Source organism: Octodon degus, unplaced genomic scaffold, assembly GCF_000260255.1.
Source record: "Octodon degus isolate 3935 unplaced genomic scaffold, OctDeg1.0 scaffold00130, whole genome shotgun sequence".
In the NCBI taxonomy this organism is placed as follows: domain Eukaryota; kingdom Metazoa; phylum Chordata; class Mammalia; order Rodentia; family Octodontidae; genus Octodon; species Octodon degus.
The window spans coordinates 7,372,476-7,391,155 of record NW_004524706.1 but is presented as its reverse complement, the minus strand read 5'-3'; the positions used below and the strand labels follow the sequence as shown (position 1 = coordinate 7,391,155).

The 18,680-nt window shown below is 43.9% G+C and overlaps 1 protein-coding gene across 1 annotated transcript; it reads right to left on the bottom strand.

Moving 5' to 3' along the window:
- Window positions 1-2,288: 2,288 nt before the first annotated feature.
- On the bottom strand, window positions 2,289-17,438 carry Ppie (peptidylprolyl isomerase E). The gene is made up of 10 exons (XM_004641063.2): window positions 17,390-17,438; window positions 16,262-16,360; window positions 14,189-14,232; window positions 13,310-13,336; window positions 11,904-11,985; window positions 11,357-11,457; window positions 9,828-9,951; window positions 6,700-6,885; window positions 2,770-2,912; window positions 2,289-2,650 (listed from the first exon to the last, which is right to left on the bottom strand). The coding sequence occupies exons 1-10, from the start codon at window positions 17,418-17,420 to the stop codon at window positions 2,582-2,584; spliced, it is 906 nt and encodes a 301-aa protein (XP_004641120.1). The 5' UTR covers window positions 17,421-17,438; the 3' UTR covers window positions 2,289-2,581.
- Window positions 17,439-18,680: the final 1,242 nt, after the last annotated feature.

Sequence of the window (18,680 nt, the reverse complement as noted above, 5' to 3'; positions counted from 1 at the left end):
TGCCTTGCAGTACTGACCTGGTGCCACATCATCAGAGGATGTGTTTGCTGTCTTCTTAGAAAGTAATGTGTTTTCTAAGGCAGGAAAAAAAAATCAGCGTAGTAGGAGTTAGATATTTTTTCTTTTTTTTTGAGACAGGGTCTTGCTATGTTGCCCAGGCTGGCCTGGAAATTGTAATAGCTCTCCTGCCTCAGCCTCCTGAGTGCTGGAACTACAGGCACCGCTCTGCCAGCAAGAGTCCAGATGGATTTGAATCCAAGTTCTGCTTTTTCCTCTGGGAAGTGGGCTATTGGTTCTTCTCTCCTATAAAAACTATAAATATTAAATATGCACAAGCCTGTGGTACATCTGACATGTACATCCTTAATAACCAGTACCTGTGGTCATGACTGTAAGATTTGCTCATTTGGAACCACCTCTGTGCCTGTGCATTAAACCAAAATGTTTCACCAGTGATGCCATATTTAGTCTGATGTGCTTTTTCCTAAAACATCTAACCTGGCTTTCCCCAGACAGCAGGACTTCAATGTTCTTACCACCTTTAAAGGTCTGGTGAGTCTGGCAAGGTGGGTGGCAGGCAGCTGTGAAACTGTGCTAGTGTGTTTCCAGACCCCATGGCGTACTGTAGGTCATCCTCATGCACACTGATGTGGCAATCTGGACATGGGAATTAGCACCTAAGTCCAACCAGTAATGTGAGGCTTTATGCAGGCATGTAACTCACTTTAAGAAGTTTTTTCATTTATTAAAAACGTAGTTTTTGAAAAAAAAACAAAACGTAGTTTTGGAGGAATGTGGACAATACAAAAATAAAATTCAAATCACCATAGTCCTATGACTCAGATAAATACACCACTAATATTTTGGTCACTTATTTCTAGTTTTTCTTAAAATACATCTGTATCTGTTTACATATAATTTATCATACTATACTATATAAGTTGCTTTGTGATCTTTTTCACTTTATTATATAGTGAAAATTTCTTAAATTTTTAAAAACATGGTTATTTAGTTTCTCATGACCCAAACTTGTGTTGTGAGGTTCCATTCTGCCAAGTCATCTGTCCAAGCTCCTTTCTCGGAGAGCTGCCATGAGGCTATACCCAGGCAGTGGTCTGGAAGCCGCTACCTCTCCGCTGGAAATAGCGAGCAGATGCATTCCTAGTCCTGGATCCCAGCCTATCTCTGCCTTCATTGATGCTGATCTGCTAAGCTCTTTGGACTGAGCCTCTCCTGGTTCTTGTACAAACAGTGGACTCAATGCTGTGGTCCCCAGCTTCAAATGCCTGCTCACCTCTGTGTAGAGAAAGCTTCCCAGGATCAACTTGCCTAGTCCATGGTACTGATTTTTAGGGACTAGCTGATACCATATCAAGATATTTTTTATATGGATTAATATCTTTAAATCAGTGGAATAAGCCAGATCACTACACATAAGGTAAGCAGGCCTCATCCACTCAGTTGAAAATCATAAGAGGAAAGACTTTAACAGGATTCTGCTTCTAGACTGACTTAGGACTTGAATGGCAAGCCTAGTTTTGTCCTGGTCCATTTTGTCCACATCCTATTGGTTCTGTTTCTTTGGAGAACTCTTGACAAATACAGGGACCATCCAGTGTCTGTCACCAACTATTCGGCTCTGCTGCTATAGTGAGGAAACAGCCATAGACAATATATAAATGAATGGAGGTGGCTGTATTCCAATAAAATGTATTGGCAAAAACAGGTAGTGGGTGGCTGGATTAGGGCATGTATTTTGCTAATCCATCTCCTAACAAACATAGTATTTGGCACTTTTGGGCTACGAAGTATCATGTTAAAAAAAAACCCCAACAAAAACAAAAAACAAACAAAACCCTATAAAATAAAGTTAATGGACCACTGAGGCTACAAAAACAAAAAACAAACAAAACCCTATAAAATAAAGTTAATGGACCACTGAGGCTACAAAAACAAAAAACAAACAAAACCCTATAAAATAAAGTTAATGGACCACTGAGGCTAATCAGCATATTCACTGGCTACAAGACTGGTCGAGGCTGTATTAGCAGGGACAAGAAAGCAGAAAACAGAAACTTCTGTACTATCTTTGATTTCCATTGCCCCTACATCATCTCACAAGACATCTGGCATGAAGATGTGTCACTGCCACCTAACGGAATATGCCCATGGGAGAAGAAAAAGCTGTGGGGCAGGAACTGCCTTATCTACTTGCTAGCCCATCTCTGGAGCACAGCTTAGCCATAGATGAAATCTGACAGCTCCTAGGAACTCTCTGGAGGCAGTAATAAAAGAATCAGGATTTATTTTAGCAAAGAAAGTATCCAGGAGCCTCAGGTGGGCCAGGGCAGACTTGGCAGCCACACCTGGGAAAGCGAGTGGACACACTCGGCTATCCATGGTGGGGAGGGTGGTACCGCACTGGCCACAGGCACACAGTGCACCTGGCAGGAGCTCATACCAAGTCCAGGCCATGCTCCAGAGGAGCTGCTCCAAGCTGGCCCAAGGAGGAGCTCGGACACAGCACTGCTTGCTTCCCACAGGACACGCAGGGAGCAGAGAGGGAACTGGTGGTGCCACCTCACATGTACTCCCCACAGTCGGCGATGATCACCTTCTGCTTCGGCTTCCCGTCCTTGCTGCCCTGGGCCTTTGTGGGAGGAACAGAAGAGGAGGCCAAGTCAGGGGACTAAAGAGATTAGGGAAAGCCTCCTGCCTGGAACCAGGCAGAGGCAGCCCCTGCCCATCCTCCCACAGGGTGCCACCTACCTCAATCTGCCGCAAGACATCCAGGCCTTCGGTGACCTCCCCAAACACCACGTGCTTGCCATCTAGCCAGTCCGTCTTGTCACAGGTCAGAAAGAACTGCGAGCCATTTGTGTTTGGGCCAGAGTTGGCCATGGAAAGGAGGCCTGGGAGAACACAATCATCAGTTTCCTCTACCCTGTCCCCAGCCCTTCCACTGCAGCCTCACTGGGGACACCAGCCAGAAGGTGCGGCCACCTTGTCTGTCAATCAGTAGTGACACAGGTTGAAGAGGGTTGTTTTAATCATTTATATTGATCTATCCTTTTATTCCTTATTTAACAATTATTACCTAGTTTATAATCAGACCCTATTAAGCTCTGGACACTAATGAGCAAAGCAGTCCATTGGGGTAATGTTCAGTCAGTAGAAAAGGGTCATTAAAGGACTGTACATGTGTTCACATGTGTGTGTCATGCAGCTGGGCTAGGAGGTGTCATGAAGGGACAGTTGTGCTATATAGGTGGCAGAGGAGTCAAGGGTGAGCCCTAAGTTTCTGATCAGTAGCCAAATGGACAGGGGTGTCTTTATCAAAATAGGAAGGATCAGTAGAATGATCTGGGGGAAAAGAGTAAGCATTGTTTTGGTCCTGTGATGTTGGAGGGGCCCATGGGACACTCAGTAAAGGCCACACATGGACAAATGGACAGGAACTCGGAGTGTGGACAAAGTCAACTTAGATCTCAGTGAAAGCTCTAGGCCTGAACATGACTCCTCAGCACAGTGACTCAGTGGGGTTGGTCCTTCCCAGGGGCTGTTTAAGACACTGAACATGTTTTTGGTTGTCAGACACACTAAGCAGTGCTATTGGCATTCAGTGAGCACAGCCCCAAAGGCTACATATTCTGCAAAGTCATGTACAATGCAGAAGTGTCCCACATCCTGCTCATATTGGTGACGGTGAAAATGTGTTTGTAATTACCTGTACCTAAGGTCTAATCCCAACATTTTTGAGGGTTTTTATTTTGGCTAGAGTCTTCTAATACAACTATATATCAGGCATATTCTTTTTGGTATCAGAAATAGAACTCACGGGCCGGCCAAATAGCTCAGTGGATTAAAGCACCTTCAAGCAGGCACAGGAGCTGGGGGTTCAATCCCCAGGCCGTCCCGTCCCTGGGGCACATTGAGGCAACTGAGGTTGGGTGTGGTGGCATGTGCCTATAATCCCAGCTCTTGGGAGGTTGTAAACAGGCAGATCCCTATGAGTCCAATCTAGTAGTAAGACCCTGAACACCCTGTAGACCATTCTCTAAAATACAAAAAAAAAAAAAAAAAAAAAGGAATAGAACTCATGACCTTGCACTTGCCAGGCAGGCACTGTGCTACTAAACTATATCCCCAGCACCTACAACATTAACAGGCAATGGCTCTCCACTTGGAATCCCAGTCAGTCTTCTCTATCACTTCACAGGCTCCTGTCACCTTGCACTCAGCAGCTGGCAGACACCTGCCTGCATTTCTAACTGATGCAGCTGAGCACAGGTGCACACATCCAAGTAACAGCGCTATCTGCTGGCACAGCTGTATTTGCGCATTTACGTCCAGAAATACACTTTTTGTATTAAAAAAACAGTATCAGCTTCTAGAGTAACTCCGTGGGCAGGCAGCTATGGCATCTATGTTTTCCGTCCAGCATAGTGAAGAAGGGTAGTACAAACTGTCAGAAAAAGGAGGCGTGGGCAGCAGAATCTATGGAGAAAGTAGCTGAGCTCTGAGCCACTTCAATTTAGGGGGTAAGTAGGAAACACGAGATGGCAAAGCCGGAAAAAGCTGCCAATGAAGCAAAAGGCAACCAGAAAAGGGAGGAGTCCTGCCAGCAAAGTGAAGGAAGATGCAAGGAGCACGGGGTAACGGTATAAAATGTTGCTAGGAGAAGGAATAAGATAAAGGCCCAGAACTGGCTACTGGCAACAGGGAAGAGTGGTTGCAACTAGAAGCCTGGTTGAAAAGGCTTAGAGAAAATGAAGACAATGAGGCTGTTACATTTTCAAGCGTAGTCTAAACTTTTGTTTTGAGACTGGGTGTGTTGTCATATGCCTGTGATCCCAGCACTTGGGAGGCTGTAAAAAGGAGGACCACTACAGTCCAATCTATGCAGTGAGACCCTGTAGACCCTGTCCTAAATACAAAACAAAACAAAACAAAAAAACAAAACAAAACAAAACAAAAAACCCATAATAACCCTTTTGTTTTGTATTCTGCAACAGGGTCTCACTATGTAGTTCAGACTGGCCTTGAACTCATTATGTCACCCAGACTGCCTTCAAACTTGGAATAATCCTCCTGCCTCAGCCTCCTGAGTGCTGGGATTACAGGCATGTGGCACCACGCCTGGCAGTCTAAACTTTTTCCAAGTTTTACTTGAAAGATGGACCAGTGCAGGCACGTGGTTCATGCTTGTAATCCTATCCATTCAGGAGGCTGAGGCAGACCACATGTTTGAGGTTGCACAGGCAACCCTGCAAGTCCCTGGCTCAGCATGAAGCATAAAAGGGTGAGTGTGTAGTTCACTGGAAGAATATTGCCTAGGATGTTGCAGGCCCTGGGTTCAATCCTTACCAGAGACACGGGTGGTAGCTATGGGGGAATATAAGTGCAAGAATGCCTCTGTACAATCTGTTCTGCACATGTCTCACTATGTAGCCTGGGCTGACCTCAAAATCATGAGTCGTTCTGTCTCAGCCTCCCAACTGCTCGGATTACAAGCATGTGCCACCATAGCTGGCTAATAAATTTAGCAATTCCTTTGGGAGAAGATTATTTTTTTGTTAGTTTTTATTTTGTGTGGTAGTAGGGATTAAACCCAAGGGTGCCCCAACCCTTTTCTTTCTTTCCTTTCTTCCTTTTTTAAAAATGTATTTAGTACAGGGTCTACAGGGTCTTACTTCATAGATCAGACTTATAGTGATTCTCCTGTTTTCAGCCTCCCAAGAGCTGAGATTACAGGCATGCGCCGCCACACTCAGTCTCAATCTCCATCTCAGTGCACCCCAGGGGCGGGGCTGGCACAGTATGCCAGGAATTGAACCCCAGCTGCTGCATCTGCCTAAGCAGGCACTTCAGTATGCTGAGCTATCTGGTCAGCCCTCCCCTAATCCTTTTTGTTTTGAGGCAAAGTTCACTAACCTGCCCAGGCTGGCCTTCAACTTGCTATCTTTCTACATCTCACCTCCCAAGGATACTTTTTTTTTTTTTTTAAAGACTATGACTATCATGTATGGTGGCGCATGCCTATAATCCCAGCTCTTAGGAGACTGAGGCAGAAGGATCACCATGAGTTCAAGGCCAGCCTGAACTATATACCCCAAACAAAATAAATAAAATACAGGCACTGATTATAAGCTGACACACTGATCTGGTAGAGGGGAAGTGGATCACAGAGGCAGAGAGACAAGAGCTAAAGCCAAGTTCTGAAGTAGGGGAGGAGGCAGGATAGAGTCCACAGCACAGCAGCTGGTCTCTGTACTCGGAAGACAGTCAGAGCATACAAGTGTGGAGAGGTAGGTGGCGAGACAGCAGGCTAAACTAGAGGGTGCCGGAGAGGCCTCAGCAGTAAAGGTGGGAAAGGAACTGTCGTTTACTAGGACAGAGCATCTGCAAGGCAAAGCAGGTCAGAACTGCAGCCATGAAATTCACGTGGGATCTTGCAAGACAATTCTGTGTTTTTCTCCAGTTGTAGGGGGACCAACTGCTGAAATTTTACTAAGCAAGTCTGACAAGGTGGGAGAGAAACAAAGGGATTCAGGGTAGATCATGGGACCGAAGCTAGGCTACCAGAGGTGTGATGCAGTGAGGTCCCACTCTTCCCTAGGCCTCTGTCTCACAGCCAGACCATAGCTGTCCTCCCAGCCCAGCCCGGCCTCCCTTGCCACGAGTCCCCACACCTTTTACCTGGTCCTGTGTGCTTGAGTATAAAGTTTTCATCATCAAACTTCTTCCCGTAGATGGACTTGCCCCCGGTGCCATTGTGGTTTGTGAAATCCCCAGCCTGGCACATGAACTGGGGGATGATGCGGTGGAAGCTGCTTCCCTTGAACCCATAGCCCTTTTCATGGGTGCATAGGCAGCGGAAATTCTCTGAGGTCGAGAAAGGACAAAGTGCTGAGGTTAGAAGATAGAGCCAGACAAATGAAACCTCAAATGTTCATCCTTTGGTATTTATATGGGACTGGTTCTAAGACCCTTTGCAGATAGCAAAATCTGGTGCTACTCATATCAAAAGTCCCTTATAACCTTTACGTGCATATATGCACATAAGCATATGTAGCCCAGGCTAGCCCTAAACTTGGGACAATCATCCTAACTCAACCTCCTGAGTACTGGGATTATAGCTGGGTGCCACATGCAGGTACTTTCCTGTATACCTGAAATCATCTCTGGATAACTTACAATACCTAATACAATGAAAATGCTATGTGAATAGTTGATATACAGAATTGTCTAGGAAATAAAAAAAAAAAAAGTAGATTCAGTACAGGATGGGCATGGTGGTACATATTTGTAATCCCAGCACCCAGGACACTGGGAGTTCAAAGCCAACTTGGACTACATAGTGAGACTATATCTCAAAAAACAAAGCAAAAATAGATTGAGCATAGGTGTACTAAATTTTTCCCTCAACTAATCTGTGACCTGTGAGTGGATGAATCCAGAGATGTAAAATCCCTGGAGAAGGAAGGTCAACTGTATTTTTATTTTTCAGAGAGGCTCCTTGTAAACTTTTGTGATAATGACTTCTTCATGATTAAAGGAGGCCTGCATACTCTGTGTTCATCCCAGCTCTCCTGCCTCCCCACACCACACTGCATTGATGGAAATTGTTTTAAAGAGGGAACCCAAAGGATCTTAGAAGAAAGCATAAGGCAAATCTTCACAACCTGGGATTTGGCTATGGTTTCTTAAATATGACTCCAAAGGCAGAGGTAACAAAAGAAAAACACAATAGATACATTAAAGTTAAAAACTTTTAGGGCTGGAGACTTTGCTCACAAGTGAAAGGTCCTAAGTTCAATTTTGGTCCTAAGTACCAAAAACAGAAACAAACAAACAAAAAAATTAAAAATTTTTGTGCAAAGGAGGGCACTTAATATTAATAATGAAAGGCAACCCACAGAATGGGAGAATTTATGTGAAGCCATATTTGACTAGGCTTTAATTTCCAGATATAATTCAACAACACAGCTGGAGGTTACGGTGCACACCTGTAACGAGCACTTAGGAGCTTGAGGCAGGAGGATCACCACAACTTTGAGGCCAGCCTGTATGACATTGGGCTCCATAGTGAGTTTGAGGCCAGCCTGTATGACAAAGCAAGATTGGCTCAAAATAAACAAGCAGCAAAAAACCAAGAAAAAGACAATTGATTCAGTTAATAGCCAATGAATTCACAGATGCTCTACATTAGTAATTAGGGAAGTGGAAATGGAAACCACAATGAGATACCACTTCACAAGCACTGGAGAAGATGGAGAAATTGGGGAACTTCACACACTGCTGGTGGGAATGAGGGTAATGGTATATTTAAAAATGGTGAGAGCAACCAAAATAAAGAAAAGTGGGAAAGCGAGGTGTGGTGGCACCTAGAGCCCCAGCACTCTGGGAGGCTGAGGCAGGAAAACTGTAGGTTCAAGTTCTGCCCGGAGCTCCAGCACTCTAGGAGGCTGAGGAAAGAAAATTGTAGGTTCAAGTTCTGCCTGGATAACTCAGCAAGACTGTCTCAAAATAAAAGGGAGAGAGTTGTAGCTCTGTAGAAGAGTGTCCGTAAGTTATGCATCCCAGTAGCACAAAACAAATAAACAAAAAGGTAGGGAGAAGACAATAGCAACAGAAAAATCTGAAAGCTAGAAAACAAAGAGACAAGTCATAACAGACATAACAGACCTGAGAAAGCTGACTCTCGAGGTTGGGAAAACCCAACAAACAAATCAGTTTATATGCCAAACACTCAGATATAAATGTGACAATGATTCTAAAACAGCATGTCTGGGTGAGCCCTGTTTAAGAAAGCAATTGATTCCTGAGAAGTTTTCCTTGGCCCTGTGGGTCTGGGCTGCCCCTTTTTTGGCCTGGTGCCCAGCAGAGGCCTGCTAGCTGGTGGGTTAAAGCACAAGGGTTCTGGATCAGAACACACTGCACAAAGGAGGCTGAGGTACCATCATCACAAAGGGAAATGGAAGTTTATAGACTGATTCTCCTGTCTCTTCACTAGGATGGCAAACAGCTGGATGCAGAGCCTTCGGTCTGGGAGAGAAGCAAGAGGGTATGAACCTGGAGGAGTGGGTACTAAAAGGGATTTTAAAAAGCTAAATCCTTAGGCAGGGTGCAGTGACAGGTAAGACACATTCTGGCAGGAAGACTACAAGTTTGAGTTGCACCTGGGCAACTTTTAGTGTGTCCCTGGTTTAATTCCCAGTATGGGGGAAAACAGTGAATTCCTGAAACTCAAAGTCAAAAGATAATGTCTAAAATTAAAACACCCCAGGCCTTTCATGCCAGCCCCGCCCCCAGGGTGTGCTGAGATGGCAACTGAGACTGGGCGTGGTGGAGCATGCCTGTAATCCCAGCACTTGGGAGGATGTAAACATGTGCGTCAGTATGAGTTTGATCTAGGAGTGAGACTCTGAACACCCTGTAGACCCTTTCATAAAATACCAAAAAAAAAAAAAAAAAAAAAAATTAAGTTAAATTAAAACAAACCAAAAACAGGTAGTACAAATACAAAGCATCTACCCATAGAAGTAAAAACCAACTGTATAGGATCTGAACTCAGCTGTCTCTGCGGGATAATGAGCAGTGCTGGAATGGGGCAAGGCTCAACATCAGGGGACAGCTCACTATTTTTTGTCCATGTCTGCCTAGTGATCAGATTTACTGTAGGCTTAATAAAAAACACTTTTTATTAAAACAAACCTTGTGAAACTGACTCTGTCAAGGGCATAAGAACTGCGGCGGCAAGAACCCTGGCAAGCTTCTGCTTAGCCACCTACCTACTGCCCTGAGTGCAGTAGGGCCCTTCTCACCTGCTGTCATGGGCACGACATCAGAACGCAGGAGCATCTGGATACGGCCGGCTGGCTTGTTCCCGATCTTGATGTCCATGTACACCTGAGGATTTGACCGTGTCTTTTTTGCAGGGGGCTCTCCCTATGTGCAGAGGAAACTGTTAGAGACGAGTCCATGATTCCCTGAGTAGGAGCATAAGTATTGTTCTGCACCCACCTAGAATACAACTGCAGCAGGCAGGCTGGGCAAATGTGCAGAAGGGATGGTACTAGGCCTCGACAGGGCTGCAGGAGAAGTCGTCCATGGAAACAGCAGCCCCATTCTGAGACACAGTCATCCCATCCCCTGCGCTGCAGCTTGCTCACAGTATGCAGCTCCTCAATCCCCAGCTTGAGCCCACACAGCACACTCCAGTTCATGTACCCACTCATGTCCCATTAGCTCCTCCCTCCAATCCAGTTTGCAGTACTATCGGACAACACACAAAAGCAGAAGGACCTGTCCTGCTTGCACCTAGAAGCTCAGAGGACAATGGAGGCTGGCACCTTACTTTGGGCTCCCACTTGGTCAGACCTACTTGCTTGTTGGCTTTATCTTAAAAGTGGGCCAAGCATGACCTGGTGGAATTCCACCTACTGAGGGTCACTTTAGGCATTCTGCTCTGCATTTAAATTTCTGGCTTGGGTCAACAGTGGCTGGAAGGATTAACCATGAGTGAGAATACAGAAGGCAGAACTAGAGAAAGGGAAGGAGGTCCCTTCTAGGCCAACTTCAAGGCACCTGTGAGATTTGTGGAGCGAAAAATTTGAAGCTTAGCACTAGAAACACAGGCTGAAAGTCAGCAGCATAGTAGTGCTGCGCACTCTCAGAGACTGACAACTGGAGTGGAGCAAAGATGAAGCACAGGAGACTGACGAGGCTCACAAGAACGTAGAAGAGGGAAAGCCCAAGCATTGGTATGGAAGGTGTGCTGAGAACCAGGGGAAGTGCCGGGTAGGGCTCTCCAGGAAGGGAAGAGGCTTGATTCCACACTGGCTGACTGGAAGGCCTGCTACCTTGTGTCTCCCCTGCAACAGGGCAGAAACAGGAGACAGCCTGGTGCCAGACTCCTCAGTGAAGGAACGGCTGCCAGGCAGGATGAAGAGCACTTGGACTACTCTGCCTCAGCTGGCACTGCAAATCTGTGGCAGAGCATGAGAGCCTAAAGCATCTCCCTTTTATTCACTCAACACTGCCTTCTCCAAAATACTAAGTTCAATATCAGTGTTCTGTGCTTCTACGGTACATACTTGCAAATTAAAAAAAACAACAAACAAATTTTTAAGAAAATGTCTCCTATGGAAAGTATCAATTCCTCTGGAAGCACAAGCCTTCTTGCTTGGGTGTAGTGGTGCATAGTTGCAATCCCAGCACTCCAGAGGCTGAGGCAAGAGGATTGCCAAGAGCTCAAGGCCAGCCAGGGCTACATAGTGAATTCAAGCCCAGCCTGAATTGTGTAGCAAGACGCTGTCTTTAAAAAAAAAAAAAAAAAAAGTGTTAATCTCACCTCCTGGGTTTCTACCTTGGGAGTTTCTGCCCCTTCTTCCTCTTTATTCTCTTCAAGAGTCTTCCCAGAAAACTTCTTCAACCAGTCATCATCTGACCAAACTGAAAGGAAAGAATCAAACTAATGTCAATAAAGTCAAGTCACCAGGCAACTGTCAAGTAGCTGCTCTAGTCAGCAAGAAGGAAAAGCCTTTGCTACTCTCTCAGCTGAAGGAGACCCTTTGGAGAGCTGCCCAGAGCAAGGAAAACTCCCACTGGGCAAAATCCTTAAGCTCCAACTCTTAAAAGAATTATGCCAAAGGCAAAGATATGCCTTTGCTGGTTCCAGCCCTCGATGGGGCACTATTTCTCAGAAATAGTTCCAAGAAAAATAGGAAGATTCTCATAAAAGAAACAATCACTCTGTTGCTACATAAAGGCACTATATGCCCTTTGCCATTGTGAACCATCCTCCACTCCTGATTGCTAGAAAGCAGCAGTTAGCACCAACTTCCAAGTAAGGCAGACCTGGAGGATACAGTAGGGATCTGCGAGTTGCTCCCACTCACCTGGTCTGGAGGAACCCTCTTTAATTCTCATTGGTTTGGCCAAATTGACACGAATTGTCCGTCCAAAGAGCTCAGATTCATTCTGAAAAAATTCAAAATCCAGTTGCTGAAACTCTTCCAGATTAAAAGAGCCAAAAAGCTCTGCATTTACTTCTAAAACATGCTCATTAAGGGATTTCTATTTCCTTAACCTCTGAATGCCTAGCAGCAAGTTATGCTCGCACTATAAAGAATCCATAAAGAGAGGGCCGAGCTGTCACTTCAAAAGAACTCTGAGCTCTGGGGAACGAAATTACAAAGATAAACACAGTCTCCCAAAACCTAAGTTCTTAAAAAGCGAAGATCAGCTTTCCAACAGTGAAAAGTGATCTGTCTGACAGCTAAAGAATATAATTGGTGAATGGGTGATACAGAACAGGGAGTAAAGGAGAATTTCATTATTCAAAGATAATTTGCACTGAACAAGGTCACTTAATCTGGATCCACTTAAGGCTGTAAGGAAAACTTCATTGAAAAAACATTTTTTTTTCTTTTTGTCTATGACTTGTGATACAACTAAAAATAATGAAAATGTTAGTTTCTTTTCTTTTCTTTTTTTTGATGGAACTGGGGATTGAACTCAGGCCCATGAGCTTGCCAGGGAAGCACTTATTCCACTGAACTATCTCCCCGGCCCCATGAGTTTCTTGTTTGGTTTTTTTTTTTTTTTGGCGGAACCGGGGATTGAACTCAGACCCTTGAGCTTGCCAGGGAGGCACTTACTCCACTGAGCCATCTCCCCGGCTCCTACCCCCATGAGTTTCTTAAAGTTAATATTCAGGATAAACTATGTACTGATTGGTAATAATGTAACAAGAGCTGATTAATCTGAAGTATTTTTTTCCAACAAAATTCTACCAACAGTATGCACATTGTATCTGACACGAAAATTGCATATAAGCTTTTAAAGGAGGGAACAGACACTGAAGAGCACCATCATGTTTTTTAAGGACTTTCCCAGAGCACTCAAATCATTTGCATCAGTAGCACACTCTGTCATTATCCTTATTGAATTTCCCTTCTCCATTGTTAACTGGCTGAACATTTGATGAAATCCTACCTCTTCTGTAAAATAAGCAGTTTCAGTGCAATCAATTTGCACTATTTGTAATTTATTATCCTAGATACCAGGAAGACAGTAAGAGATAGGCCAATAAGGATGATTAGAACTTACATTGTTACATGGGGAAAGAAGTCTGAATAAGGAATGATTTTGCAAGTACTCAATGGACAATGAATACTTTTACAGCATGTATTTACTTCCCTAAACAACTTGACACTTTGAGAGTTCTGAAAACCAAAATACGAGCAAAGTCTTGTGTCCCACCAAATAACAACTTCGGTTACAAGGAGAGTTCCAACCATACCATGTTGTCAATAGCTGCTGCTGCATCCTGCAAGGAAAGATAAAGTATACACTTAGGCTTATAGCTGAATGTTCATGCCTTTAAACTCTCTCACACACAGTGGCAAAGAATTAAGTAGGAACAGGTCACGTCTGTCTGTACTTCTTTCCTAGGCTGTATGTGTGTCTAACAAAGACCATTTCTGAGCTGACTTTTAATCTGGTAGGGATGCAATGTGCCACCCAGCTGAAGACAAAAAGTCAGCCCAAGAATGCTTAATGAATAGGACTGCAGGAAAGCTGAGCTGGAGGGGCAGGGCCTGGCAAAGGCGTGAGACATTTGTTATTCACAGTGCACAGTCTGATTAAGTGAGAGGATCTTTCTTTCAAGCACCACTTCTGAGCCAGGTTTTGGTACACTTGTAATCCCAGCCTTGGAAGGCTGAGGCAGGAGGATAACTACAAGTTTCAGGTCAGCTGGGGAGTTCAATGCCAACCTGAACTACATTCTGAAACCCTGTCTCAAAAAGAAAAAAAAAAGAAAGATCTGGGGAGATAACTCAGTGGTCTAAGCACCTGCCTGGCAAGCAAAGACCCAGGCTTGGTCCCGAGCACCAGATGCAATGCCAGCCCTGCACTGTGCCAGCCACCAAAACCAGGTGTGGTGGCACAAGCCTGTAATCCCAGTGCTGGGGAGGCTGAGATACAAGGATCACCAGACCTTGTACCAAATAAATAAATTAGTTAAAAGATTTTTTTTTTTTTTTTTTTTAAAGCCAGCTCTTTTAATCTCTCTGGAAGCATTAATCTAAGGCCCAGAAATTTAGCTAAAAACCTGACAGCTTCCTTTACAATTAGGAACTATAAACATAAACCAGAACATAAAACAGAATTTTCTCACCTCTGCCAACTCAAATTCAACAAAAGCAAAACCTCGGTGCTTTTCTGCAAAAAAGAAACACAGAAAACAAGTAATGACCAGACAGAGGGCAATGAGAAGGAACAAAATGGTCACAAAACAGTGAAGTCAATTATATATCATATTCAGACACTAGAAATTCTACCCAATCACTCTCTACTGTTTTGATTCCTTTTAAGCAATATTTTAAGCAATAACAAACTTACTTAGTGGACATAATTAGTGAACTATGCTTTTAATCTTTAAAGTTGGTATTTAATTCTTCTACTAGAACCAAACTTAAGCCTTAAGTCTTTGCAGGCAAGGCAACTAAAAACTGAAGTCATTTTAACATATCAATTACTCATCCATATTACAATTTTAACATCAACTGGACATACATAATGTATGAATTATAAAAACTTATAGGAAAGAAAAAACCTTATAGGATATTCAGTTTTCAGGCAAATGCTGATCTAACTAGACAGGCCAAACGACACTGTTAATTTTTTTAAAGCTAGCTTTCTTTTCTTTTCTTCTTTCTTTCTTTCTTTCTTTCACTATTTTCTTTTTCAGTACTGGAAATCAAACTCAGGGCCCCTTCCAGGCAGGTACTATGCCAATGAACTACATCCCTGGTGCAACAACGTTAATTTAATGATTAAAGTTCAGTGACTAGAAAGGCCCTAACACAACTAACCTAAATTTATTGTTTTTGCAAATAAAGATTTCCCAGGCCCAGAGTTTAAAGACTGCTAACAATCACATGCAAGGTTGATAAGACAGAGTTGGGTCTAGAACTCTGATCTTAAAAATTACAATAAAGATACAATGCAAAACTGAGGCATAACCATAATGCCAGCTGAAGGAACAGCCATTCATACGCACAGAGGCCAAAGCCTCAATACTGGGCCAGGCTTTCCTGCTGCTCCACTTATTAGTCAAGAAAGGATAAGGTATAATAGTGAACCCAGAAAATAGTCTGAAACAACACTCAGACCTCAATGTAGTTCATTCCTATTTGTCTACTAAAAAATTTGACTTATTTCAAATAAAAAAAATAAGAGACTGTAAAGTTTTTACAGTCCACCACCACACAGCCTCAGAATCTTTCAGCATCAAGATTAGTCATACTGGGCTGGTGAGATGGCTCAGTGGTCTAAAGCACCTACTTAGAACAAGCTTAACAAAGCAGAGGGACCATGGTTCAATCCCCCAGCACCACATGCCAGCCAGCCCTGCCTCCTGGTGGGCTGAGCTGGCCACACACACATACACACACACACAAATAAATAAATAAATTAAAAAAAAAAAAAAAAGATTAGTCATACTGACCTAGAGAAGTATCCTCTGTTCCCATGTACCAATCATATTTAAAATGCACTTTTTATCTTGGCCTTAACTATCCAACAAAGTATAAAAACGAGGTATAAAAAGTAAAGCCAAAAAAAAAAAACTACCAAAAAATAAAAATTAAAATAAAAAAAAAGTAAAGCCATATTAATATGCTGAGCTGTAAAAGCCTCAAGTCAACAACTTCTGACATTGCCAGTCCTATGGATAGCCGACTACTATTATGATCTACTGAACTATATTGTATTGCTGAATTTCTGCACCTACAATATTTAAATGGCAATGGAATACCCATCTCTGACAAAAGGGGTATATAAATGAAGGACTATTTTGTAGTGAAATATACAACATAGGATAGATATACAACTACTTTCTCTTAATTCAGTGAGAAGAAAGATTTGTATTAACAGTGTTTGGACAGGATATTATGTCTGCATCTTATACTACATGAATAATTACTAGGAAGACAACAATATGCAATGTATCAATTATTGTAACTTGTTTTGAAACTATCTCATTGCTATTTCTCAATAAAAAAATAAAAAAATAAAATGCACTTTTATTTATTGTACTGAGGATCACACCCCAGCTTTGAATGTGCTAGACAAGCACATTCTACCACTGAGGTACATTCCGAGCCTGAGTCATGTATATTCATGTATTTTTTGAAAAAGTTCTTTTCTTAGTAGATAGGTTCTGAACATGACACATACCAAAACTCACCTGTTTCATAATCCAGAGGAATCTGAATATCTGTGATGTCTCCGAAAGGAATAAAAGCAGCATGAAGAACTTTGTCGTCCACCTCTTCTGCCAGTCCTCCTGCAAACAAGTCAAGAGCTTTCTGAGCCACTGTCCTCAATAATCTTGCAGAAGTCCTTCCAGCCAGTTAGCATGCAGGCCAAAGGGCAGGGATCTTTCCAGCTAATCTTTTTGTCACACAGACATTTCTCACCTTCTGCCCACCCACACATATGAAGCTTAATTTCTTTATCCTTCTTGCAGGCTCTCATCGCCTGGATTCCCACAATAGCTTCACAACTATTTCCCTGCCTCCATTCTCTGTCAGCTCCCCAAAGACAATCTGAGAGCTCTTAGGAAATTGCAAAAATGAGCCCATCATCTCCACTTAGACTCTTTCAAAGGTTTCTCATCGTCCCCAGGACAAAGTGCAAACTCCTTAACCATGTACACAACAAAGCTTTGTTCACCTTCCCTGAATCTTTCATTTTGTTCTCCCAGTTCCCCTGGTTTGCCTGAAAAATGACCCACTTGCTCCGGGGTGTCAGACCTTTCACATCTCTGGGTTTCTGCTCTTGCGGCACTAAACAGCTTTGCCTCTTCTTGGCTTCCTGGCTAACTTCTGCTCCCCAACTCCAGCGTCAACGCATCCGCTGGAGTTTTGTTTTCACCTCTCCTGATGAACAAATCGTTTCTGCCCGCACCCAAGCATGTAATCCTCGTTCGCCCCCACCACAGCCCTTATCAAACTGTGATACTGACATTAGTCCCACTGTATAGTATTGAAACTCCTGCCTCTAGGCCTGGAGCTGGTGCTGGTGCTGTGCCTCTGCTGCACTGTGTGTAAAATGAATGGGTGCGAGGACTGGGGAGACCATGGTATTTCTCTACGACTTCTGCGTGCCCTGGTGGACCTTAGCGGACTAGAAATGAAGCTGAAAGGACCGCCGCTGCGTTTCGAGCTCCTGTACTGAGGTAAATTAGTACTGCCACTGACCCGGCCTTGACAGCTGCTCGCCGCCCACGCCATCCAGGGACGTGTCCCTCCCCACGTCCCTGCCCACTAAGGATCGATTCTCCAGACCCCGCCTAACTCCCGCGCCTGCTCACCCACGTACAGCACGCGCTTGGTAGTGGCCATCTTGCTCCAGCGCGCTTCCGCCGGAAGCTGGTGTTAGGCCCGCCCTCTTCCTGCCGCCTCACCGCCCCGGATTCAAATTGCCCGCTGACCCCGCCCACTCCCGCGGTGCTCGCGCGCTTGGTCGCTTGCTCTCCGCGTCTCAGAGCAGTGAGGGTGTCGTCTGCTTGAGCACCTGAGTGAACGCGGCCCTCTTAGTGCCGGCGGTGTTGTGGGATTCAAACTTTGACCTAAACAGCAGGAATGTTATCAGCAAATGATCACCTACAACCAACGTCTGACCTATAGGCCACCCGCCAACTTTTTTTTTGGGCAACCTCTTGAAATAGGTGGGGGTGGGGGTGGTGGCTCAAAACAATAATACTTAGTAACAAATGAAATTATTTGAAATTAAAATAGTAATGCCCTGAAGTTTTACTGGAACACAGCCAGTGCTCGTCCTTTAAGTACTATTGTCCCTGGTTGCTTCATGCTACGAGGGCAGGAGACCTATGGCCTGTAAAGCATACGTAAGATATTCATCATGGGGCCCTTTAGAAAAAGAATTTGCCGACCCTTGGGCAAACCATATAGTACATAAATCCCAGGCTGACGTAAGTGATAGAAAATAATGCGGCCATCTATTTTTAGATAGAGCAGGGTATGAAGACTTCCCTGAAGTGACATTTAGAATGAAATGTGACGGAAAAGGTGGGGCTAGAGAGGAGGAAGCAGGTAAAAGAGTTCAAGAAGATGCAGCTAATGCACACTAAGGGAATAAAAGAAACTGGGGAACCTGAAATCTCTTGTGGGCTAAGCCCTTAACCAGCAGGATCTTCATTAGCTCAGTATTGAGTTGAACTGAATACTTGGGCACCCAGTTTATGTCACAGAATTGCAGAACTGATTGGCATTAAGAAAAAAAAAATCACAGAAACTGTTGTTTGCCCTTTATAATTTACATTCCCTCCTTTCTCCTTACTAAGGCACAAAGGCAACTTTTCTCTTGACTGTACCTGAATATCCAAGTCACCCCTTTTACCTTCCAAGCTGAGAGTGAAAGCCACAGGGTCTGAGAAGTAGCTCCCCTTGAAGTGGAAAGACTTGGGACTGTAGCAGCCTTCACAAGCATGAAGTTGTCTGTCTCCAGCAGATTCCCATAATCCTTCTAGGCAGGCTTAAACATTTGGATGAAAAAACAAATACAGTGGGCAGGACAGTTGATAAAAAAACAAGTCAGGGGCTGGTGAGATGGCTCAGTGGTCTAAAGCACCTACTTAGTTG